This window comes from Equus caballus, chromosome X, assembly GCF_041296265.1.
Source record: "Equus caballus isolate H_3958 breed thoroughbred chromosome X, TB-T2T, whole genome shotgun sequence".
NCBI classification, from domain to species: Eukaryota; Metazoa; Chordata; class Mammalia; order Perissodactyla; family Equidae; genus Equus; species Equus caballus.
Genome location: NC_091715.1, coordinates 11,048,958 through 11,075,532, shown reverse-complemented (window position 1 = coordinate 11,075,532; position 26,575 = coordinate 11,048,958). Strand labels below are relative to the sequence as shown.

General features: G+C 38.1%; 2 protein-coding genes across 9 annotated transcripts in view; one reads left to right on the top strand and one right to left on the bottom strand.

The window, feature by feature from the left end:
* The window catches only part of MOSPD2 (motile sperm domain containing 2), a 60,328-nt gene extending 38,903 nt beyond the window's left edge, over nucleotides 1-21,425 (bottom strand). For 2 of the 3 annotated variants that reach the window (XM_001917193.6, XM_005614002.4), the window contains exons 1-5: nucleotides 21,280-21,425; nucleotides 21,049-21,118; nucleotides 3,643-3,798; nucleotides 1,923-2,009; nucleotides 87-241 (exon numbers count right to left, since the gene is read on the bottom strand). In XM_001917193.6, the coding sequence (XP_001917228.1) occupies nucleotides 87-241; nucleotides 1,923-2,009; nucleotides 3,643-3,798; nucleotides 21,049-21,118; nucleotides 21,280-21,288 (477 nt within the window). In that variant the 5' untranslated portion in view covers nucleotides 21,289-21,425. Of the gene's footprint in view, nucleotides 1-86; nucleotides 242-1,922; nucleotides 2,010-3,642; nucleotides 3,799-20,518; nucleotides 20,921-21,048; nucleotides 21,119-21,279 lie in introns of those variants that run through there. The other variant, XM_070256946.1, reaches the window with a different exon arrangement.
* A 155-nt stretch (nucleotides 21,426-21,580) lies between these two features.
* Nucleotides 21,581-26,575, top strand: part of FANCB (FA complementation group B) — a 70,831-nt gene continuing 65,836 nt past the window's right edge. For 4 of the 6 annotated variants that reach the window (XR_002805319.2, XR_011434601.1, XR_011434600.1 and 1 more), the window contains exon 1: nucleotides 21,621-21,852. Coding sequence is in view for 1 of the 6 variants with exons in the window: in XM_001489715.6 (XP_001489765.3) it covers nucleotides 21,752-21,852 (101 nt within the window). In the remaining 5 variants the exon portion in view is untranslated. Of the gene's footprint in view, nucleotides 21,853-24,784; nucleotides 24,940-26,575 lie in introns of all 6 variants that reach the window. The other 2 variants (XM_070256942.1, XM_070256943.1) reach the window with 2 other exon arrangements.

The window sequence follows — 26,575 nt, the reverse complement described above, 5'->3', positions numbered from 1 at the left end:
TTTGGTTGTAGGAGGGAGGGGTGACAGGCAGGACAGAAGAGAGGAAGAACAACATGATAAACAATGATACAAAGAAAAATGCTTACTATGCTATTTATTCCAGTTTCTGACAGGTCAAACATCACTGTTACAGGTTTCCCATTTTCTCTTCTAGCATAACGTTCCAACCAGAATGCGATAAGCTTCTTTTTGTCCAACATGGTTTTATGGTCTTTTACATGATACTTCACCCTGATCCAGACTTATCCAAAAATAAGAAAAATATTTATAGCATTATAATATTATTTTATACACATATCATTCCTTTCTCTTGACATTTTTCTTCATTTATAATTCACTTTGTTTCTCAGATTAAAAACATCTCTTCCTTCTTTGAAACGAGAAATAGTGTGCACTTGTGAACCTTAAAGAGTAGCAGAAAGGTAAACTATTTTTTCCCCTTAGGACATAAACAAACTTCACTAGTAAATAAGGGGGAAAAGAAAATACGGGTGAATAGACAACATTCGGCAATAACCTAAAAAGTACTCTTGAGTGTGCTTAACAAAAATGAAAGCCATTGGTCTGTCAAGCACTAGAAAAAATGTTCCATCCAGAGGAAAAGCCTGGACAGAGGCATGACGGAGGCCTGAGTGGGTGTCGTGCACGTAGGTGAAGCATAGCAACCTGTTGAGAGTGGTGGCAGCAAAGACAAAATGAGACAAGTGGTGAGAGGAGAAGCTAAATAGACAAGGCTGGGCTTGAAGGACTGAATAAAATGCTAAGGTGTTTTGATTTTCCTATTTACAACATCTCTTGGCAGCAGCACAGAGGGGAGACTGAAGAGGCAGAGAAGGAAACCCGACAGGCTATGGCCTGGGAAGGCACAGGGGTAGTTAGGCACCGAACTGAGGAAGTGCTGGTGAGAACAGAGAAGAGGCTAAAATTGAAGCTATGTCAGATGAATGAGCCAATGGTTGTGGGCCTGAGCTGGGCACTACAGAAGGAGGGCAGGTGGTGGGACACAGTTTAGCTGTGTGTTGTGTTCAATGCGGCTGACAATCAATCCTGCGGGGCCAGTCAGTGGGTAGCTGGGTATGTATGTGCATACAGCCTGGGGATGATGTGGGGTCTCCACTGTTTCAGGGGAGGCAGCTGAAGGTAGCAATGTACTTGAGATCACCCACAGAGACAGTATCAGGTGGAAAGCAAGAGGCCAAGAAAGGAATGAAGCCTGGGAAGCCCATGAAAAGGACATATAGAACAAGAGAAAGGAGAAAAGATTATTGAGAAGGAGGAGCTGACAATAAGAGGAAAATGCTGACAGAGTAGTCTTGGGACAGGAACGGACCACAGGCCACAACAGAGGGCAAGCAAGGCAGGCACTGACCGTGTAGGAAACTGCCTTGGCAGGATGTCTGCTCGAGACCGGGCTCTGACACTCCTGTCAAGTCCCAGCCTTGGTACAAACCAAACTGGATTTTTGGCAAAGGGGAGAGAGGAGTAACAAGGGCGTCACTGGGACAGCAGGAATGATTATGACTGTTCCTCCTGCTATCACACAGATTAAGGAAGAAATGGGAAACTTGAAAGGAAAAAAGTCCATTTAGCAACCATTAGCAACTGTCAAAAGATTTTCCATAAAAATACTGGGTTGAATTTTAATATCATTAAATTAGAAAGAAGATGATGACTCTGAATTACATTATTTCGGCAGTGTTACAGGATGTGGCATTTGCTTTTACTGCCTACTTTATTACAATGCAAAAAGTATGTACAACTAAGTATCTGATGCTGGTCAAGATGGCCCTAACCATTCCCAATTGTCAGAAACTTGACATGTGGTCCACATGGAGAAAGTTCTGCCTATCATTAATTCAGCTGAGATAGATAACTACATCTCAAAATCTTGAAAAGCAAGTACATAAGTTAAATATACTTACACAACTTGTTGCCTTCTTTGTCATAACCATGGAGATAAATACCACCAATTTCCAATAACCATCTGGGAATGGATGATTCAGTCAAGTCTAAAAAGTGATAAACTTTGATTAGTAATTGTAACTTAGGGGCCTTTTAAAAAGAAAATTTACAATGTAAAAGTTAATATTATATAGTGTTTCTGATATAAAAACAGATAAAGCATATTTGAACCTCTGGCAATAAAAATGGTGTTTCTTACTAAGTAAACAAACTACATAAAGACATGGATGAGAGAAATGGAAAAAACTCATTTCCCTTTACACGTCAGCCATTACTTTGTGGATACATTCTCATATTCTGGTTGTGTTTCAAGTAATGACTTGCAAACAAATATTATCATTATTGGACAATTTCAAGAGACCATGCCAGTAAATATCTATATTACAGCCTCAGAATTGATGAAAGAAATCACTATGATTTGTCTAGTAAAGTACAATTTTTCTACTAAGTTTGATATTCAGTAGTCTAATACATTTTATAATCTTGGGGAAGCTGGAAAATATTTCAAGATAAATGCTAGATCCTTTAGCAGGAGGAACAAAAAAGGGCCTGTCCAGTCTCTAGTGAGGCCGAGAATCAACAGAGCAAGGCAGGAAATGCCAAAGCTTTTGTTTCATTCACATGGTTCCCTGAGAACTTTCAAAGATTTATCCTTCCCCACCCACCTTTTATCATACCTCTGCTTGGATGCCACTATAAACTAGCAATTGTATGTAAGAAAAAACTATTGTTGAATTTAAAAGTTTATTCTCCACTTTAATGATCTATAAATATCAGATTGTATTTCTTTGCTTGATTAATAAATGCTTCACTGTTGAAATTACCCACAGATTTTATATTTTCAATCAAATTATTTTTAAATACTCTCCTTCTAATGGATTCCTTCTACAACTCTGAAGACTAGGAGAGAGTATCTGCTCTTGATTTATTTGTTGACTATTTTGTAAAAAGTCTCCAGACTCAGTCATACCAGAGTTTATAATCCTGAAGGTCAGGAAACCCTTCTTTCTACTTCATCTAAACCAGCAGTTATGACAGTTTTTCCTGTTAAATTTTTAGGAGGAGAGACATAATGGGTAACCTTTCCTGTGAAGAGTTCTTCATATACTTGAAGACTATTATAAAAACCCCTCTAAGTTTTAAAACTTCCATTTTGGGGGAAAATTTCAATTTAGAGTTGGGCCTTGAAATCAAGAAGTTAAGAGAAGACTGTCATAGGCATCCTTGGGGATAAGTCTGTTTTTTTAAGGGATCCCCATTCATTTAGTAATTCTATATGGAGCACTTATTAGCACAAGAAACTCTGGGGATAGAGAAAGACATAAGGTACCAACTGAGAAAAACAGGCAAATAGCATCTAGGCCTAGTAGTGAAAATGTTATCTTGCTATTGTTTAATGGTACCAAACTAAACAAGCACAGATTAAGAGACTCTGCTGTGAGTGAAGAATCTGAGTGTGATTCTGCTCCCTGGTGATCTGATTTCCCCATGAGTGATACCACTTTTAAGACTTATTCATAAGATGCTCCTTTCAAAGTGTTACTGGGTCTCTGTACAACATTATATTCTGGTGTTTATGAAGATTGCCAAGAATATTTGCAAACATACTACTAGATAAATGTAAAACAGTAACATTTATGCAGAGATAGTATACTGTCAAGGTTAAATTGAAAAGCTTACCATTGACAGTCATTTCTTTCCTCCACTGAAAACTCTCATCAAGCATCTTCAGGGTTTCATCTATAACGTTATGTCTCCAATATAAGTAACTTTCAATCCAGTTATCATCTTGCTGTAGCCTTTCAACATCACGTGGATCATATTTATCTGATTTATCTAGGGCAAAAACAGTAATAAATATCCAAGTCAGACAAATTCTGTAGTGAATAATAACAAACACTAATGCCAAAAGAGAAGAAAGACCTGGAAGACAAAGCTAAGACATTTAAAGACAGACATAGGGATACAGTTCAGATCAATGTGCAATTTAAAGGATTGATGGAATTTCTAAGTGTGAGGAGAATAAAGTTATCTAAAGATAGAAGGTTTACTTTAAATAAGCCACCACAGATTTAAAAAATAAGACTATAGTAAAATATTTTGCATGACCCTCTCTAAAACTATAAACCAGTACCTGGGAAGGTCAATTATGTTATCTGAACTTGAAATCCTTACTCTAGTCAATGAAAATTGAAATTTTATATGTAAAGAAAGAAAGAAATTGTACTTAAAAAGACATTTGTTTGGCAAATATTTAAAAAAATAAACTCAATACAAAATGGAAAACTGACCATGTATGCAGCAGTCAACATTTCCCATAATTTATTAGAATAATTGTTCCCAATAATAATTTCTCATTATCCACCTATACATGCTATGTTTTTACCAACCTCTATATCTGATATTCCTTCTTCCATGCCTTGCTCTATTTTTCGTAACTGAACTTTCCTTGTCTCCTCAACAACTACCGCTGCACATCCAAATTCTACCATTCTGCAAGACTCCTTTCAAATGCTTCCTCTTCCATAAAATTTTCCCTGAGCCCAGAAGTAATTCCTCCCCTCCTGTGAACAACTACAGGACTTAAACTAAGCCTTTCTTAAGGCACTTAGCACTTTTCCCTTGAATCAAAGTAACTGGCATGCATGCCATATCTTCGCGTATAGAGACTGTAACAGCACAGTCTATCCCCCAAAGCAGATTACAGTAGTGCCAATGAAAAGGCCTTCGGGAAACCTTTGCTGACTGAATCTATTCTTTCTCTATTTTTATTTTCTCGGTTAATGGTACTCTCCACCCTCTCAGGGGCCCACACAAAAAACTTCAGGAAATTCCCTTGCTCCTTCATCTCCATTTATTTTGCATCTAGTTAGTTGCCAAATTTTATAGATTCTATCTCCTCTCCATTTGATCTGCTTTATTTCAGGCTCAGAGATAATAGCAGAAAGGGCAGGAAAATATAAAGTGCATTCAGAGAATGATCTTCTTTGAGTCTCAATTTCCTTATCTTTAAGCTGCTTTAGATACTCACAGGGTTGTGTGAGGATCAGACAAAAATGTACATATGAAACTACTTGGAAGTTTAAAGCACTATAAAATATAACATTGGCCATCAATCATGCATTTGTAGAGTGTTACCTTGGATACTGCTTATCAATATCTGGGCTCTATTCTTCTCATTTATATAATGAGTGGTTTTCTGTAGTAGATAAACCTTGGCAAATGTTTTTTAGCTCTGCTATTTGAAAATTCATTAGTAGTGAAAGCACAATTCTTCTTTGATTATAATTTATAAACATGAGTTGGATATAAAAGAGTTTACACTATTTAGCATCCAGAGGGCCCCTCGGAGCCCCTGTCCCCTGAAGAAGCACCATCCAGTTTGGCCACTGGACAGTCCTCTCCACTGGACCAGTATGGTGTTTTCCTTGAAATCACAGGCTGACTTCTTCATTTTCAGAACAATTTGTGCCAAATACCCAAGTCTGAATAACCATAGTTTACTTGCCAGTTGTTCATTCAAATAAAAATGGTGGTCCATGAAAAATGTGACATTCAGCGGGCAACTCAAACATGCAGAAGTATTTAAGGCGTATTTTCCAATTTTGTCACACAAAACATTAAAAGGACATGTACTAAAGGGTCAAGATTTAATAAAATTTACTGCTTCATCAGGGGCTTTCTAAAATAAAATTGGCTTGTGGGTTGTATTTTTGTTGTTTTTACTGCGAGCACCAACAGCGAAGACTACAATGACCACTAGCCTTGATTAGGGCTGAGGAGCCAGCAGTTCCACCCACCATTGCTTCTGTGTAATCAGTGCAAACATCAGCACACTCAAAAAAGCAAATGGCTTCTTAGTATTATTATGAAAATAGTTTTGACCTCACAGGCTCCTGAAAAGAGTCCTGTGCATCCTCAAGGGTCCGCAGACTAAACTCTGAGAACCACTTACTTAGAACAATATGTGGCAAGTGGTAAAAACTCAGTATTAGCCATAGTAAGAATAAAACATTGTTATTATCATTATTACTACCACTGCTGGTATTACCACTAGGAATACCATAAACGAGACAGTGCCCATTACTAAGAAATTTAAAGCCAACTGGTCTTGGATAGCTTTTAGGGATGCAGATCTTTGAAATCAGAAATTTCCATTTATATTAAAATGAATAATTATTGTTACTAATAAAACATGTACTTACATATGAATGTACTTACATATGAAACACCTGTTGTTAAACATTTACCCCTAGACAGAAATGAAAACAGAGAGGGTGGAAAAGACAGAGAAGGAGAGGATTGGCCAGGGGGTCATGTAGGCGAGGAGGGACAGAGGCAGGAGAAAAGTGAGAGCAGAAGAGGACAAAGAGGGCTGAAGAGTGTAGAGGGGGTGGGAAAGAACGAGACCGAGAAAGAAACAGAAACTCAACTGAGCGTTCAAGCTAAGGAAAACTTGGCTTGAGACCACAAGGCCAAGTGCAATAATAACTGTGCTTATGACAACACAATATGCTGCTTTCAAACACAGCCGCCAGAAAACTGAACCTTCAAGTGTTAGGGAGTTTCAGAAAACCAGTACTTTGGTAAGTCCAGACGTTAAAGGAAGAAGCTAAAGATGTACACTCAAAAGGTATCTGAGGATAGCAAAACAGGAATGTGTGCATGCACCCCCCACCATGTCAGAACATTGTTTTGAAAAACTTTACCTCTCAATGATTAAAGCATAGAGATAAGAGATTCGTTTTCATGGGTTTTTTTTTTTTTTTTTGGAAGATAAGCCCTGAGCTGACATCTGCCAATCCTCCTCTTTTTTCTGAGGAAGACCGGCCCTGATGTTCTTCCTCTACTTTATATGTGGGACGCCTGCCACAGCATGGCTTGACATGCAGTACCATGTCCGCAACCGGGATCCGAACTGGGGAACCCCGGGCCACCTAAGCAGAACGTGCGCACTTAACTGCTGCGCCACTGGGCTGGCCCCCAAGAGATTAGTTTTATACACAGATATGTATGCATATGTATATACTCTCATAGTACCTTGTCCTTATTACACTCATCTTGCTGTGGATCAGTGAAAACTTCATCACAGACCAACATTAATCTCAAGTAGTGGATTTTTAAGCGTCATCCTTGCATTTCTACAAAATAGCTCAAAGCTCCTTTGCCACTCCTTTGTTAAGAAACAATGAACTACCAGTACACCTATAGTTCATTGTCTCTTTCTACTACTTATTTCTTCTTATATGAATTTTGCTCTGTAAATTGGTCTTGTATTTACAGATGTATTGCCACCAAACAAATTGTAAAGTTTATAATTTGGCAGAGAAAGAACTAAAGATAAATGGCCATAGTGATTCACCTCTGGAACAGACAGTACTAAATGTTCCAGGGTAAAGATGACTTCTCTTTCTCAGCTTTTCAACTTTCCTTCTCTCTCTTCAATGCGTACAAGTGTGTGCATACACACAACCCCTTCACACTGTCTCTCACATACACTTTTTAAAAATTGTTGTTTCAAGATAAAGAGAATATAGTTCTTACCCATAAACCAGCGAAATCCATTAACTTTTCTTTTTCTCTCTTGTCGGCTGGTGAAATTACCAACAGGTCAGAAACTGTATTTTACAGTTAACAAGTATGAAAAAATTTCCAGCTAAATTCAGAATACAGGGCAGAGTGATGGAATCAGAAGACTCATGCTACTATGTATAGGGAGACTGAGCAAGTCGCTCTGGGCCTGATTTTCTTCTCTGTAAAATGAAGATAAGGTCTACCTACCCACAGTCTTACAAAGATCAAGGACACTGAAAATTTTAAACATTATACAAATGAGTTTTTATTAACATAAGGTAGAATGCTACCCACAAACAGAAGGCTAAACTCTTTAGTTTTTTTTTCTTTTTCGAGGAAGATTAGCCCTGAGCTAACTACTGCCAATCCTCCTCTTTTTGCTGAGGAAGACTGACCCTGAGCTAACATCCATGCCCATCTTCCTCTACTTTATATGTGGGGCGCCTACCACAGCATGGCTTTTGCCAAGTGGTGCCATGTCTGCACCCGGGATCCAAACCAGCGAACCCTGGGCTGCTGAGAAGCGGAACGTGCGAACTTAACTGCTGCGCCACCAGGCCGGCCCAGAAGACTAAATTCTAATTGACCAATAATCAGTTGAGAAAATCTTGCAAGTATATTGTAGTTATTATAAATGTGCCCAAAATTCAGATAAAGGTTGAAAAAGTACAAAAGTATTCTGATAACGAAAACCAGAGAATAGTTATTAACTGGGTGTTATAATGTTCAAAAGCAGCAAACATATAACCATCAAACATTATAGTAGTTTAAAACCTCTTAGGATCTCTTATATCTCCAGGACTCTGAGCATTGATCCACTTCACGTCCTGGTAGGGCCCTGGAAGAGCAGTTGTACTGGATGAACCACTTCTATTGGCTAGACTGTAAATGCCAACAACGGGAGTGATCAGGCTGAAATGAAGTATTCTCTTAAGGCCATCCTCTGCTAATTGGCCACAACCAACGCTGTATCTCCACTTTCCTGTGAAGCTATTTGGTGAGAGACTGACAGGCAGGTGATCTTTTATGACAGATTAAGCCACTGACCTATAGCAATGATTCTCAAACTTCAGCACCTATCAGAATCACCAGGAGGGCTTGTTAAAACAGGGATTATCAGGCCTCACCCCTAGGGTGTCTAATTCATGGGTGGGATCTGAGAATCTGCATTTGTAACAAGTTCCCACAAGATGCTGATGCTGCTGGTCCAGGGACCAGACTTTGAGGACCACTGGTCTAATATAGGGGTTGGCAAACTTTTTCTATAAAGGGCCAGATGGTAAATATCTAAATCTTAGACTTTGAAGGTCACATATGACCTCTGTTACTGATTCTTTTTTATTTTGTTTTTTAGCAACCCTTTAAAAATACGAAAACCATTCTTGGAAAGAGGGTTGTACAGAAACAGGACTTTGCTGACCCCGGGTCTGTTGTAGAGAGGGGAGGCGCTTTCTGCTTCACCTCCTATCCTTCAAGAGCTGGATTCATACATTGGATATGTAAGACATATAATATCTTGGATAAGATCTCTCTCCATTTATCTATTCAGGTCTTCTCTCCATGTTCTTTAATAACATTTTATAATATTCTCCATAAAAGGAAAAAAGTCATACATTTCTTCTATTAGATTGTTAGGCAGTTTAGAGATTTCCATGTTGCTATTATGAACCAATGATGACAGAATTGGGAAACCTTATACCTCTTATTTTCCTTGCCATATTGATAACTAGGTTATTTTATATACTGTATAATTACAGAAAAAATAATGGAGAGATCATTGTCTTTTTCCTGACTTTATGGGAATTATTTTGAAGTTTTACAATTAGACACGACATTTACTGTAGGTTTTTAGAAGATACACTTAGAATTAAGAATGTTTTCCTTGTTTGCTAAAAGTTTTGTTTGCTTTTCATAAAGTTGAATTATAGCCAGCATGGTTTCTGTCTTTACTGAAATAAACATTTCCCATCATTTAACTTTGTTAATGCATACATATTTGTATTTGCTTAAACAAATATAGAAAAAAGAAACAGAAAACAAATATGGTTATCTAAAAAGGGAAGAGGAGAAGGGAGTAAGACGCATAAAAGACAAAAGACACTTCTCAACGTTTACCTTTTTATATAGTTTTGATTGTTGAATTACTGTACCTATTCAAAAATTTCATTGAGAGCATTTTGTTAATGTGGTAAATTCCTCTGCTGCATTTTCCGATTATGAATCATCTTTGCATTCCTGAGTCTAACAAAACCTCTTGGGCCTTATATGTTCATGTGTGTCCTTGTGATGGCAGGGCAGTGAGAGTGGTAGAAATCTGTGACTACCATTTCAATTTCTTTAATAGTTACTGATTTATTTAGGTTTTTCACTTTTCATTGAGACAATTTTGGATGACTTTTCTTTTCTCCACAAAGTTTTCTACTCAATCTGTTTTCTAACTTACTGTGATAAAGCTGATCATTGTATTCTCTTATGATTTTTAAAATCTCTACCACATCTATAATTATATCTGCTTTTTGTTCCTAGTATATGTCTTTGCCTTCTCCCTTTCTTTTTCTTTTTTTTTTTTTTTGAGGAAGATTAGCCCTGAGCTAACTACTGCCAGTCCTCCTCTTTTTGCTGAGGAAGCCTGGCCCTGAGCTAACATCGCGCCCATCTTCCTTTACTTTATATGTGGGACACCAACCACAGCATGGCGCGCCAAGCAGTGTCACGTCCGCACCCGGGATCCGAACTGGTGAACCCCGGGCCGCCGAGAAGCGGAACGTGCAAACTTAACTGCTGTGCCACCAGGCCGGCCCCTCTCCCTTTCTTCTTAATCACTCATCCTAGGTTTGTCTATTTTACCAGTCCTTTCAAAAAACCAGCTAATGTTTATTATACCTACTATCTTTTTTCCTATACCATGAATATCTGCTCTTAGTTCCTTCCTTCTACTTTGCCTGTATTTACTTGTATTCATTTTGTAGGTCCTTGAACTGAATCTTTAGCTGATTTTTATTTGGGCCTTGTTTTCTCATGAACGAATTAAGACTATAGATATTTTGTTGCTCAGCTTTAAGGATTTTGTAATTTCCACTGTGATAGCCTCTTCAACCCAAGGGTTATTTAGCAGAAGTTAAGAACTGCACACGTTGCTGGGAAGCTGTGAACTCGTGGGTTATTTAGAGGCGTGTCATTTTATTTTCCTAACATTTGTTTTGTTTTTAATACCTGTTTATGTGACTTCTAAGTTAGTTGCTTAATGGTGTGATAACATGGCCTGTATGATCTAGCTACTTTGGAATTTCTGAGACTTCCTTCATGACTTAATATGTGGTGAATGTTTGCAACAGCTCCAAGAGCACAAATATATATTCTCTAAAGTATATATTCTCTATTTGTTGGGTAGGAGATTCTATATACTCATACGTGAGCATATACTCATACGCATACTCATGTGTACACACACGTACATATACATCTATGATCAACTTTGTCCATTGTGTTAAAACCTAAAATCTTAAGGATTTCCTGCCTGCTTGTTCTGTGTATTTCTTTCTTTTTTTTTTAAAAGATTTTTTTTATTTTTTCCTTTTTCTCCCCAAAGCCCCCCAGTACATAGTTGTATATTCTTCGTTGTGGGTCCTTCTAGTTGTGGCATGTGGGACGCTGCCTCAGCGTGCTTTGATGAACAGTGCCATGTCCGTGCCCAGGATTCGAACCAACGAAACACTGGGCCGCTTGCAGTGGAGCGTGTGAACTTAACCACTCGGCCACAGGGCCAGCCCCTTGTTCTGTGTATTTCTGAAAGAGGTTTGTTAAAATCATTCAACAAGTTTGTGAATTTCTTGAGTTTCCCTTCCAATTCTGGGAGCTTTTGCTTTATGAATTTTAAGGCTATACTGTTAGATACTTTTTATGTTGTTAGTTCCTAACTGTTATTCTTTTTTAGGGTTCCTTTTATCACTAGTAATATCACTTTTTAAATGTATTAATGTTTTTCACCCTAAATAACATTTTGTCTAACAAAAGTGTAGCCATCATAGGATTACTTTTGGTTAGTATTTGTTTTGTATACCTTTTTCCATCTCTTTATTTTCAACCTTTCTACATTAATTTATTTTAGGCTAGTCTCTTGTAGGCAGTAGGCAATTAAGATTTTTAAAGTCTACTCTGCTAAGTATAAATCTATTAATATTTGTGGTAACTATTTATAAAGCTGGGATTATTTCTGCTGTCTTACTCTGTGTTTTTTAGTTACTATGCTGCTTTTTTTCTCTTTTCCTGCTTCCTGCTGGAGAGATGATATTTTCTTCATTCTCCTTTTCATTCCTCCACTGGTTTAGAAATCATATATTTTATTTCTGTCTCTCAGTGGTTACCCTTATTTTAAATAGTCACAATTGCCAAAATCTGCAGTTAATATCTCTATCCTCCTTCTGAACAATACAAGCCCTTGCAACGTTTTACCTCCAATCTCCCTTACTCCTATTATTACCGTTAATTTCTTTTTCTTTAAAGATTTTTTATTTTTCCCTTTTCTCCCAAAGCCCCCCAGTACACAGTTGTGTATTTTTGGTTGTGGGTCCTTCTAGTTGTGGCATGTGGGACGCCTCCTCAGCGTGGTCCGATGAACGGTGCCATGTCCACGCCCAGGATTCAAACCGGTGAAACCCTGGGCCGCTGCAGCGGAGCAGGCGAACTTCACCACTTGGCCACGGGGCTGGCCCTGTTAATTTTTTTTCTTACTCTCAACATTAATTTAGATTTTCTCTTTACTAATTTGCCTACCCTTTCTTTGCTTTTCATTGTTTCTTGATCCCTCTGCTTCTTTCTGGGTTTCATTTATTTATTAGTGAAGTAGTCTAGTAGTTTTTTATTAGCAATGGACTATCAATCTTTACATGCCCGAAAAAATTTTACTTTAACTTTTGACTAAATATTCTAAATGGGCAGTTATTTTCCTTAGCACATTTAGAAATTAATTCACTGTTTCCTGGCATCAACTGTTGCTGATGAGAAATCAAGTATCAGTCTGATTTTTGTTTCTTTGTAGATAATCTGTCATTTTTCTCTGGTTGTTAGATTTTTCTCTTTATCCTTGGTGTTTTCAGTTTCAATATGATATGCCTAGAGATTAATTTCTTTTCTTTTATGATGCTCAGATCTTGTTATGCTTCTTTAAGGATTTGATGTCTTTTATAAATTCTGAAAAACTGTCAACTATTATATCTTCAAACAGCGTTGTCTCTATTTTTTCCTTCTGGAAGTCCTATTAAATGTATATAGGGTTTCTCATGTCTTTTATTTTCTCTTACATAATTTTACGTTTTTTTCTTCCAATGATCTGGGTATGGAGTAAGTGCCTGTATAAAAACTTAAAAATTGTCTATTAATGTCCTATGTCAGTTATAAATACATGGCAGTATAATGGGAAAAGATAACTTCTGCAAATCACAGCCCAACCAGTAAACATAAAGTAACTAACATCAAAAAGTTCTATGCATATATGCCAAATCTCCACAGCCAACACAAATTCAGCTAAAAATAGTTTGTATTGAAATGTAGCAATTTTTTTGTCCTCCCATTCCTTACAAAATGGCTGCGGGGAAGAAAAAACATTTAGTAATTTCTGTGAATTCTACTCCATCTCCTAGAGATCTAATCAAACCAAAATTCTTGTTAGAGATTAAATTTTCAGTAATGAAAAATCATTCATGTTCTCTACTATCAAGAGGACTCAGATTTGGTAAACAGATCACTCTTCTCATGTGAACTTTTCAAATGACAATTGACTAAACAAACTGACATCCTAGAAGTGACAGTTTTCTAGTAACAGACTCTTTAAAGTTGCATATCTCACTAAACATTCAGGATGAGCATATATGAAGAACAGGTATCAACAACTTAAAGAGATAAGTCAAAAAAATATTTGCCAGGTACTGATAAAAGTCATTACTGAGAATAAAGATTCAAAACTAAGTAGGTCTACCAATTCTACATCCCATCACAAATTTACCACTTGAGTCTCCATGTAAAGTTATAATCATATATTCTCTACAGCAAAGGCTTGATATTTTTAGATATGTAATATAGACAAATATTGATAAACTCTTAAGATTTTTTTCCTCTTATTCTGATCATGACAACTTTAAAAGGTTGACCTTGAGAATGTTCAAGATAGACAGAATTTAAGAAAATGCAAGTGTCTACCTACCTACCTATCTTTTCTTGGGGATAACACATAACTCATATTAGTTATGAGGACTAATTTATGATCACCCACCACATCCTAGCTCAAAAGAGAGCTAGGTATTGCAGAAACAAAGACGAATAAAGCCTGAGCTGATCCCTTGGGTGTTTCATAACCTAGAGAGCTTATATAAAATATGCAACAGTGTAGTTACACTTTAAATGTCATTTTCCTTCCACCCTTCATTTCCAGAGAGGGAAGTTAATAAGGACAACCCCTGTTTTATGCACCCTCTACCTACAGAGATTCCTTCCATTCACTGCTGATCATCTTGTCCTTGAAATTCTCCTGAGATCATCTAAGATACTCAAGTTTCCTTGTTCTTCTACTTCTCTAACCACTTTGTCTCCTTCAGTCTAATAAAATAAAGGCATTCCTCAAGGTTAATGACTTAATTTTTTTTTAAAAAAGAAGACAAAATAAAGACATTTTCAAAACTAAGAGTTTACCATCAAGACTCCACCAAGGGAAAATCTAAACGTTACACTTAAGACAAAATGATGATGATCCCAGATACAAGAGCTGTAACCTAAGAAGGAATGGTAAATAAAGACATTAGTAAATATATGGTAAGTAAATATTAGTATCTAAAACAACAATAAGTTGGGGAAGGGGTGAATATGGGGAACCAAGTTAGAACTACGCAATGACCATATCTTTCAGGGAGTAGAAAAGAGGAAACACTCCTAACTCATTTTATGAAGCTTGCATAATCTTGATGTCAAAAACAAACAAAAAAAGTACAGGAAAGGAAAATTACAGGCCAAATTCACGAATACAGATTCAAAACTCCTAAACAAAATATCAGCTAACTGAATACAGTAATATATTTTAAAAACCTGATTAATATAATCTACCATATTAACAGATTAATAGAGAAAAACCAAGTGAACATCTCATCAGATACGATTAACGTGTTCAATAGAAGAAGAAAATGCATTTAGCAAAATTCAACCATCAACTGTGATGGGAACAAAACAAAACAACAAACAAAAACCAAACTAGAAAACCAGGAATAGAAGGAAACTTCTTCATTTGGATAAAGGGTACCTAACAGAGACCATATTTAATGATGACATGTTCGGGGCTATCTTTCTAAGATCAGGAATAAGAGAAGCAGGCTTTTATCACTGCTTTGATTCAACAGTGTTCTAAAGGTTCCAGCCAGAGTAAAGGCAAAAGCATTTAAAGTTGTAAGAAGTGGAAAATTAGAAAGAAGACAGTCTACTTCAAGGTAATATTATCATCTACACAGAAATCCCAGACTAATTTAGAGATAAATTGCTAAAACTAGTAAGAGTTAGTACGGTTTCTGAGTTCAATATTAATGTAAAAAAGTCAAATGTACTTTCTATAAACCAGAGACAACATTTAGAAAAATTCTTAACAGATAGCATTTAAACCACAAAAATAAAACATGTAAAGCATCTGAGAATAAATTTAACAAAAGTGGGTCTACCTTCATGGAGACAATTATAAATCTTTCAATAAGGAAGAGTTTAGCAGATAGATATACCAGGTTCTTGGATATTAAGACCCAACCATGACGATGTCAGTCTCCCAAAATTGATCCTCTGATTTAACACAATTCCATTCAAAATTGCAACAAAGGTTGTTTTCTGTTTTTTTTTTTGCAGAAACATGATAAGCTCATCCTATAATTTATATGGAGGAACAAAGGCCCAAGAAGAGCCTGAAGAAGAGATTTTCAAAGAATTGAAAACCAAATGGCCCATAAAGATAGGAAGAAACACTTATCCTCACTGGTACTCAAAGAAATGTAAATTAAAACCACAATGAGATACCCCAACACCCTCATGAGATGGGCAAAAATTAAGAAAAAAACTAACACTGCCAAATTTTAGGGTGTAGAGAAACAAGGACACTCAAAAACTGCTGGTTAAAATGAAAACTGGTACAATCACTTTGGGAAATAGTTTGGCATTACCTAGCAAAGTTGAACACATGCCTATTCTATGACCACCCATTTCACTGTTAGGTACAAACCCTAGAGCAGCAGTTCTCAAACGTGGTCTCAGGACCCCTTCTATACTCGTAAAAATAACTGAGGCCTCTAAAGAGCTTTTATTATTTATATGGGTTGTATTTATCAATAGTTACTGTGTTAGGTATTGAAACTAAGAAAAATTTTAAACATGAGAACACACAAGCACACCTTCTATCAGCCATCAGAGCAATGACATCATCACTCACCATGTAACCTCTAGAAAACGCCACTTTATGCTTGTGAAAGAATGATAGTGAAAAGAAAAATGATGTTTTAGTGTTATAAGGAAAACGGTTTTGACCTTTCAAGCTCCTTGAAATGGTCCCAAGGAACTACAGTTCCTGGACCAACTTTGAGAGCCACTGCCCTAGAGAAAGTCTAGGCACCAGATATGTATAAGAATGTTTATAGCAGCATTGTACACAATAGCAAAACCTAAAAACAACCCCAAATCCATCAATTGGTATTTTCATTCCCTTAACTACTACACAGCTATAAAAAGGAATCAATTACAGTTATATTTGACAATATGAATGACTCTTGAGCAACAGAAGCAAGTCATGGGAAAATATATTCAGCTTCTATATTTAAAGTTCAAAAAGAGGTAAACTTGATAAAGTACTGGTGAGGAATACATCGTAGGTGGTAAAACTAATGAAAAACAAGAGAATGAGTAAAACCAAATGCAGGACAAGCAGCTGCCCCCTGAATGGCAGGAATGGGGGTACATAGGAAGTTCTATTTCTTTGGCTGAGTGGTGAGTACCTGGTTGTTTATTTTATTCATTTTATATATTTTGTATATAAAATATATTTCAAAATTAGAAAAATAATAAAGACAAAACAAAAATTAAAAGACTAGAAAAAATTATTGGGTAAGAGAAAAATAATTTAACTTAACAGCAGTGGAAGAAACCACAAAAGAATGGGTAATTCTGAATATATTCAAAAAATGAAAACAGTGAAAATGACATAAACAAGAAAAGCCCAAACCAATTTTAAAAGCCATACTAATGAAAAAAAATTTTTTAACTACAAATGGATACAAACATATGAAAACAAGTTTACTCTCACTAGTAATCAAATGCAAACTAAAAGAAAGAACCATCAGTTAAGAAATGATGACACTAAATATGGGTAAGGGTATGGTGAGACTAACACTTTCACACTAGCTGGTGGGAATGAATCTTGGTGCAACTTCTATAGAGGAAAGTTTAGCACGCATGTGAAGCGTCTCAAAGATATTCACTCTTAAAAACCAATAATTCTATTTCCAGATACGAATCTTAAGGAAATAATCTGAACTATTGCACAAAAAAATGTATTAACAAAAAACTGGAAAGAAGCTAAATGTACAAAAAGGGACTATTTAAGATCAAAGAAAATTATCTTTTATTTATAGAATTGAATATTAAATGGTAATGTAAAACGTTGCTTACTTCATAAATATGAAATAAGATCATGCCAATAAAAAATGTAACACAAAATTATATACAGAATTGTCTTTTAACTATGTTTTTTAAACTATATAGAAAAAAAGACCAGGAAAAATGCACCCACTGTTAGCAGAGCTATCTCTGGATGGTGAGAATATGGGGGATTCTTCCGACTTTTTGCCTATCATCCAAATTCATTTAAATGAATTCATATAATTGTAAAGTCAGAAAACAAACCTAAAATAACAAAACCCACAAACCTCCCAACAGCTGTCTCACCTCGCTAAACTACAAATGCATCATTTTGGTGTCGAAGGCTCTCTACGCTATTTTCCCACTGTTTTTAGTCAAGTGTGCTTACTCTCCGTAAGGCTCATCAAAGGCGACTTCCTATGGTTTCCTGAACATGCCCCATACCTTCTCACTTCAGTGCCTTAGCTCAGATTATTTGATCCATCTGGATCACATTCTCTACCTGGATGAGTTCCACCATATTCCAAAGCTCATGAGAAACACCACCTTTTCTATGAAGTTTTTTCTAACTCTGTGCTAACCCAGTCACCCCAACCAGATGTGATTTTTCCTTGTCTTTGACCCCTACGGAAGTGATTTAACACTCTTACTACTCTTGATGCAACTTCCCTCAACTTTAATAGTTAACTCTGTTTTAAGGTCTCTCTAGATTCTAGTAGTTCAGGAAGGGGCTCTATCCTTCTTCAGCTCTTTCTCTAAAAGTGACACACTGCTTCCCAGAATTAACCACATAATGAGTATTTGAGGAACTGAATAAATTACTGTCACAAGGGATTAATCTCTTGCCTTGGCCACAAGGAGGAGGAAGAGAGAATGGGAAATGTTTCTCATTTGAGACTCAGCACGGAATTTCTCACAGAAACAATGAGGGGAAGAAAAAGACCGTTAGTAATGCATAAACCAATTATGGACTTGTATTTTATTCTTTTTGCCAGCTACGAATCTATCTATAATTGGTATCTTAATTTCTCTGGAAACAAAAATATGCGTGGAATTCCCAAGAACCTACCTCCAAAACAGTTTTTGGAGTACAGCCAGTGATTAAAGTGATAAACTTGCAGATAAAAAATAGTATTTTGCTTTTAAAAAAAATCATGTTTGCTTAAGTCTGCCTTAAGCCTCTTCTGAAACAAAATATTGTTAACGACAATAGAAAGAGTAAAATGACAGAAGTGGACGTTCAAAACACCTGAGTTAGTTTCTAAAAAGTAAACTCGAAAGGGAGTACACAAGCAAATCAAAAAGCCCTTTTTACCACTTTCCTACTTTACCTTTACCTGATGCTATATTTCAGGAAACAACTGAAACTTTAAGGGGAGAAAGTCTTTAAAGGTTTTTATTTTCCTTTCGCATGCAAGGCTTTAAATTAATTAATATTTACAACGGCTGTGCAGATAACCCACCCATGTGGGCTCACACATAGCCAAGTGTATATATTTAAGGACAAAAACCTCCCTGTAATTATTGACATACAGTGCTTTACTTTGAAATAACGCTTGTCTTGATGAAACACAGTTTGAGGGCTGTTCTTTGCCAGATTTTGGTGGGGGAGAGGAGCCTGTTAGGGCAGCTCTTACTACAGACTTGGACCAATATCCCTAGGTATACACTTAAGCATTGCTATATTCATTCCACGAGTATGTACTGAGAACTGTGCTAGGTGTACAGAGGCAAGTCAGACCCTGCCCTCAGTGTCTACAAGTTGCCCCAGACCCAGAAATATTCTACTGAAGGAAATGAACAATAAGCAAGTATGCAAACGAACGAGATAATTACAGGTTACGGTAAGAGCTGTAAAGGAGACAAGACAGGGAGGCTATTTAACAATCAACCAAGGCTTCTCAGATACATTTAAACCAAGATGGAAAAGAGAAGAAGGACCTAGCCATGCACACTACCTGGGCAAGAGCATTCCAGGCAGAGAGAAGTGGAAAGGTCACAAGATGGAAACAGTCTGAAGAAGATAAAAGAGGCAGTGTAGCTGGTTATGTTTTTCAAACTGTGGGTCATATTTGTAGGCTGTGATGCCAACTTTGTGGGTCATTGCATCAGGGAGTCATAGGTTTTCAGAATAAGTATTCTTTAATGAACTGTGTGTGTGTGTGTGTGAGTGTGTACTAGATTGCAACGTATGACACATTTCTTACTGTGGGCAGTGGTGAAATCTGTACTAAGCAAGGAAAGTAATAAGAGATGAGGATGGAGGGATGGGCAAGAGCTAGAGTATGCACAGCCTTGCATTGTAGGCTACCGTAAAGAATTGGGATTTTTATTCTAAACACAGTGGGAAGGTAGTGAAGGATTTCAAGCTAGGGAGTGACATGATCTAATTCGAGAAGGTGGTTTTGCCAAAAGATTACTAACTACAGTGAAATTCAGAAGAGCTGAGCACCAGCCCTGGCCTAGCCACTAACACCAGAGATTTTGAGCAAACCACTCAATCTCTCTAGACCTTACTTTCTTCATTTTAAAAATGAGAAAGCTGGACCAAGATGACCTTTAATATCTTGTCTATTGCTAAATTTCTATGACTATATTCTGCTTCCTCCCTTGGGCATAAGTAAATGACTATTGGGGAGACATTAGCTCATTAGGTCAAGTTCTGGGTTACTTCTTAAAATATAAACCAGCTAGCTCCAAGAGCTACATTTCTATAGAAGGTAATTTTAGAATTATCTCTTTACTGAAACCAGCTATATTACTAGAAATGAGATCTCTGGGCTAAAAATGAATTAAGTGCTTTTGCAACTCTCTGGTGCAAAGTTAGGATGTGAAGAAAACTGACAGGGAGGGATGAAAAGATTTACTGACCAGGTTATTTGGAACAGACTTCCTTATTTGTTCTAGGTCATCAACTGACATATAATCTAGGGCAGTCTAGAGTTGCAGGGAACCTCTGGTTAGCACTAAAGTCAAGATGTGGAAGCTTAACTCCTTTCACAGTAAGCAAAATGACTATTAAGGCAAAATCTTCATTGAGAACCTAGTATATGCTAACCCCACGCTAGACAGTTTGATATATGCTTTTTCATTTAATCCTCCTCATAATGGCATTTCACACATATGGAAAGAGGGGCCTCAGAAAAGACAAGTAAGGTATTAAGTGGCAAGGTCAGGATAAGAATATTTATTCCATATTTATGGTAAATTAAACTGCATGTTTAAAAGATTACTGTACAAGCATTAAATCATCAGTTAATTGCTGGACAACTCAAGTATCTGTGACATCTGGACTTAGACTATTCAACCAATAAATCGATTCTGGACTCACAGGTACTTTGCTAGGTACGGTGTGTGCTGAAAAGACAAAAACTTGTTCCAGCGCCGCAGGCCTTACTCCGTGGGTAGCATGCTGGGTAGCATGAAGAGTAATTAGGTAAAATATCCAAGGAATTTGGATCCCCAATTAAGTACACGAGAATAGTATTACAGGAGTTTCTAGGTTCATTTTCTCCATTGTTGCTGGTGAGAGGTCAGTAGAGAAACCGTGGACCGGACAGTGTCACCTGTGCCGTGGGCCTAAGGAGTGCTCAGAAGTTCCATAAACGCGAGATGCTAGAAACTCGCCGATTTCCAACTTACATTACCCCTTTAAAGGAAGCAGTGGCCGCAACGCCCGCCCAATTGGAGCAGAGGGCAGGACATGTTACCGAGAGGAAAATCTCGGAAATGTGCAGGGCACCGTCCCTGTAAGGGTCGAAATGGTCCCTAACGCCTCCCACAGACACACCCACAAACATCCCAGCAAAGTTGGGGATGCTCACCGCACACCCGCCTCAACACGGAGAACGCGGTACCCACCTGTCACATACTCAGCTTCGAACCTCCGTCGGGTCTCAGAGATGAGCCTGGCTTTATTCTGGGCATGATGCTGGAAAGGAGACACCAAGGGACACTTAGATACCAAGCGCACCAGCCCGCTTCCTCTCAGCACAGCCCACCTGCACCTGGGCGCGCGGCTCCCAGGCCTGAGGCGGCTTCCAGGTTCGGGGCGGGGGGGTAGTGCCGGCAGCGGTGCTGTCGGCTCCTTACCTCGGCCATGGTCACCGTTGTCACTTCCAGAGCTGCCGTCCGAATACCTCACTCACGACCGGCTGGGCCGGCCCCAAGGTAGAGAGGGAAGAGCAGGAGGTGGAGGCGGTCGCGTGACACAGGAAAGCGGGCGGAAGCGTAGACACGCCGTCCAATCCGATGCGGCCGCCTGGGCCTGGAGGCGGGACCAGGCCCTCAGCCTGGCTTTCCATTCGCTTCTCGTTTGGGCCCCGCCCCCTGACGTCCCTTGCGCTGCAGACCGGCCACCGCCCCCGCCACCGCCCCCGCCACCGCCCCCGTCCCCGCCCGCCGTGGGATAGCCTGCGTCTGAGAGAGCTCAGCCTGCGGTTCGCTTTCACAACGTTCCCTGTGGCCCCGCCTTCTCAACCTCCCTTGGCAACCGTCTCCTGGCAGGCTCGGTGGGCTCCGCCTCCTCTGCGCTCGTTGCAGCCTCCGGCCCCGCCCTCCCAGGATGCAGCGCGCGGGCGGGAGGTTTGGAGACCCGAGACGCTGCGGCTGCGTGGGGCCTCGGGAGTCTAGCGGGTGCTGGACGGAGGGCCTCCGCGTGCCGAGGTAGGGCCTTCGCGGAGGGGGCGGCGGGACTGGGTTTGCTCCCCTTGTCCCCTCCTTGTGGGACAGCGAGGAGGAAGCAGGCGTCCCTGGGGCCTGTGTCCATCATTCTATGGAATGCTAACTAGATTTTCTAGATTTCCCTAGAAACTTTCCTCACTCCTGCAGCCTCTTTCCCACTTGGAGTGTGAGATGCTTAACAAGGCATATGTCTTTGAAATCTTTAAAAGTTATATAAAATTAAGAGGTGTAAAGCATCTTGCAGTTTAATTCAAGTAGTTCTCCAGTGGGAGGGGGAAGTTTTGCCTCCCAGGGGACATTTGGCAATGACGGGAGACATTTTTGGTTGTCACAACTTGGAGGGGGCCTGCTACTGGCATGGGGTGGGTAGAAGCCAAGGATACTGCTAAATATCCTATAAAGCACAGGACAGCGCCCAGAACAGTTCTCCAGTGCAAGAGGTCAATAAGTGCCGAAGTTGAGAAAGATTTAGATTTATAACGTACTGGAAAAAGTTTTATGGTTGTCGGTTTAAAAATTGAAAGGAAATGGTTTTGCATTCAATAATACTGGCTTTTTTAAAAATTGAAAGATACTGAAAACTACAAGGAAATTGTAAGGACAGTTCCCGTATTTCCACCATCCATACTCAACCACGATTGACACTTGAACATCTTTTGCTCCAGACATTTCTTTATGTTTACACTTTTATGGGGAAAAAATGGACACATTGTTTAAAAATTATTTGGATACATCCTTAAAAAACATTTCAGATGTAGCTAGTCTCCCTCTGGCTCCACTCCCCTACCCTGATATCTGTCCCCTTCTCTAGAGTAAACAGTTATTTGAGATTTGGCATGAATCTTTACAGCTTTGCTTTTTTTATTTGGACCAGGCTGCCTGGGTTTGAATCCTTACTCTGTTCCTTCCTATCTGTAGGCCTTTGAGAAGATCCTTACACTCCATGCCTCAGTTTCCTCATCTGTAGAATGGGATAATAGTGCCTATGGCATAAGGATGTCATGAGGAATAAATGAGTTAGTCCAAAGTGTGTAGAAAAGTACCTGGCACAGAGAAAGCACTCAAATGTAGCCATTGTAGGTAGACACAAAATGTATAATGCTATTTTATGTGTTTTGATTTAGATACATAATGTACTCCAGTAAACATTTTTCTGCAACTTAATTTTTTTCGTTTTTGAGATCTAGCCATGATGATATACATAGATCTATCCTTTTAACTATAGTATGATAGTCCATCAGTATTTATTCATTCCCCTCTTGGTGGTCATTGAAGTTTTTACCAGTTTTGCTTTTATATTACAAATAACAGCACAGTGAACATTCTACAGCAGTGTCTTTGTGTGTTATGTAAGATTATTTCTCTGGGTTTATATCTACAAGTGAAATTGCTGGATATATGCATTTCTGTTTACTGCCAATTGCCTTCCATCTCACCTCTCCCTTTAATTGCTCATAATTATCTCTTAATTGATGGCTCTGCCTCCAATCTCACCTCACCCCCATCTTCAACACTGTCACCAGGATCTTTATAATTCAGAAGAAATCCTGTGATTTCTATTTTTGAAGTTAGAAGTCCTTAGTATAACATAGAAAACCTTCTTTAACTTAATCTTTCCTGATCCTCTTAGTGGGTCTCCGTTTCCCCACGTTCACCTCCATTTCAGGTACACCGTATTATTGGGAAAGGGAAAGGGGAGATTGATTGTGGGTAGCCTCCAACAAATGACTTCTAGCTATATAGGTAGAAAAAAGTTTTACAAAAGCAGACCAATTCTGTAGCCAAGTTAATTTACTTGGGCAAACAATGTCCTGTATGTTGAAAGAAGGACATCTATCAGTATTATGGTCATAAGATTATGTTTCATATTATTAGATGAAATTTTTAGTTGGGTGTCTTAGTTCTGCCGTTTTTCCAAGATGCTTTCTATTGGGCGCAATTGATATGGTTTCTTAGAGACTTTTTTAGATTTCATCTGCAGATAATATAGTGCTCTTTTAGGATCTTCCTGAACCAGATTGGTAGTTTTAAATAAATTTCTGAAATTCTGAAATTAAATAAAGTTCTGAAATTTATAGTGCACAGTGAATTTATTAGCATTTAAAGGGAACATTGTTTATTTGGTCAGAGGCTGGCAGAGAAGAGTGGATGAGGGTGATAATTTATTGCCAACCTGCTATATTTATGTTAGCATATATTACTGTTTTTCTAGTATACTTACATATTTGTTTTCATTTTATGTATAAAATATATACAGTCAACTTTGGTGTATGGTATTACAGATCAGGAAAAGCTCAAATTAATTATGTAGTATTTTATAAATAATCTGCTTCCTAATTCCCCCACCCCTCCACCCGCATAGCTGCAATAGGAGGTGATACTTAACTGGTTTGAGTTACTTATTGTTTTCTGCAGCCACTGATGTAAGGGTACGAAGTAAAAAGTCAAATGACGAATAGGTTGGAATAGTAAGCCTGGTGCCCTGATAATCAGAGTTTGATTAATTAGGGCTTGTTTATATTGGTTTAAGAACCCCTAAATTGAACCTTAGTTTCACTTGTTTCAGATTATTTCTATCTAAAAAAAGAAAATTACCACTTATTCCATAGGCTTAAAGGTTTGCTTTATGAATATATGCTAAGAACTTTTACTGTTAAAAGATATGTTGCATCAGTATAAAATAAAACACATATACACAGATGTGTGAATTCAGTAAGCTTTGAGATTATAGGAAGTTTGAGGAAAAAATTTATCTTCATAAATAAATATATTAATAGCTTCTAATTTTTTTTGACTCCTTTTTTTTTCTTTTGAGGAAGATCAGCCCTGAGCTAACTGCTGCCAATCCTCCTCTTTTCGCTGAGGAAGACTGGCCCTGAGCTAACATCCATGTCCATCTTCCTCTACTTTATAGGTGGGATGCCTACCTCAGCATGGCTTAGCCAAGCAGTGCCATGTCCGCACCCAAGATCAGAACTGGCGAACCCCGGGCCGCCGAAGCGGAATGTGCGCACTTAACCACTGTACCACCGGGCTGGCCCCTCTAGCTTCTAATTTTTAACTCCAAAGGTGATCCATTTAAAATAAAATAACTTAATATTGAAAATGTGCGTGTTTTTGCTGTAGGATTTAAAAATAAAAAATAATGACCTTTGAAAGAACATTTATGTTTTTAAATCTATTTGAGCCTGAGTCCCTGAGAATAAATTTACTTTTTGCCTAGAGCTCATGCTAAAAGCATATTGGATTAGGATTATAACAGGGTTTTGAATGCTCTGCTAAGCTTTATAGCAATGCTTTGCAACCTTTTGTCTCTACATCATTCATATGTTCAGTACATGGTGTTTGACATCTCTCTTTCCAGGTAGTAATTCAGGGATCACAGATATATTGAGAAGATGTGTGTGTTAGAGGAGGGCATGCATGCAACGTTCTTGAATTAGGAGACAGTTACTTGATCAAGTTTGTGTTTTAGAATAATAACTGAGGTAGCATAAATAAATTGATATATTAGAGGGGAGAGAGACTAAAGCAAGGAAGACCAATTAAGGAGCTTTTATCTCAGCCTAAGTGAGAGATGAAAGCCTGAACTATGATAGTGGCAGTTGGAACAGAGTTGGAAGGTAGAGGTTTCTAAGTTAAGGAACTTGGTGGTAGCATTAAAAGACCAGAATGTAAGGGGCCTGATGTTCCTAAGTCATAACTCTGCCAAGGTGCAACAATACATACTCTAAAGTTTAGTCAAGGGGGAGATTCTACTGACCTTTTAGCAATCAGATTCTCCTTGCTCCTGTCATACTTGCATATTGGTGAACCAGAGCTTTGTGTTGATTAAACAGTTGTGATATTTAATATTAAAATCCTTTTCCATACAGAAATTATTTTTGGTTGTTTTTAGTATTATTAAGAAATCTGAAAAACATTTTAAGTAAGCCTGTAGTAAAAGACAATGAGTTCTTAGATCTTTGCCTCAGAATATATCATTTTAATGCTTTTCCTTTTTTACAAGTCTTCTAAGAGACCTGACATGTCTGTGAGAAACTTGAAATAAATTATTGTTCATACATTTTGATGTAATACAGCTAATATGTTTCCTTTAAAGTAAAAGATAGTTTCATAAGTAAAAGCCACACCTTTGATTTGCCTATCTTCTTTACTAATGAAGCCGAAACTACTCTGTAATACCTGTTGTCTCAGATCTTTGCATGACATTGATTTCCTAACAACAAACCAGTAAGCCAGTAACTTCTGCTAGTTTGTATTATGATACAGTATCTCCAGTTGCTTCAGGTAATAGGCTTCATGAAATTCTAAAAACAGTATCATCAATTTAATTTTTTTTTTATTTTAAAGATTTTTTAAAAATTTTTTCCTTTTTCTCCCCAAAGCCCCCCGGTACATAGTTGTGTATTCTTCGTTGTGGGTTCTTCTAGTTGTGGCATGTGGGACGCTGCCTCAGCGTGGTTTGATGAGCAGTGCCATGTCCGCGCCCAGGATTCAAAGTAACGAAACACTGGGCTGCCTGCAGCGGAGCGCGCGAACTTAACCACTCGGCCACGGGGCCAGCCCCCTCATCAATTTAATTTTTAAAAAATTGCCACAGAAGAGTGTATTTATCTGTTGCTGTATAATAAATTACTCCCAAACTTAGCAGCTTAAAACAACAAATATTTATTTTCTCAAAATTTCTGAGGATCAGGAATTT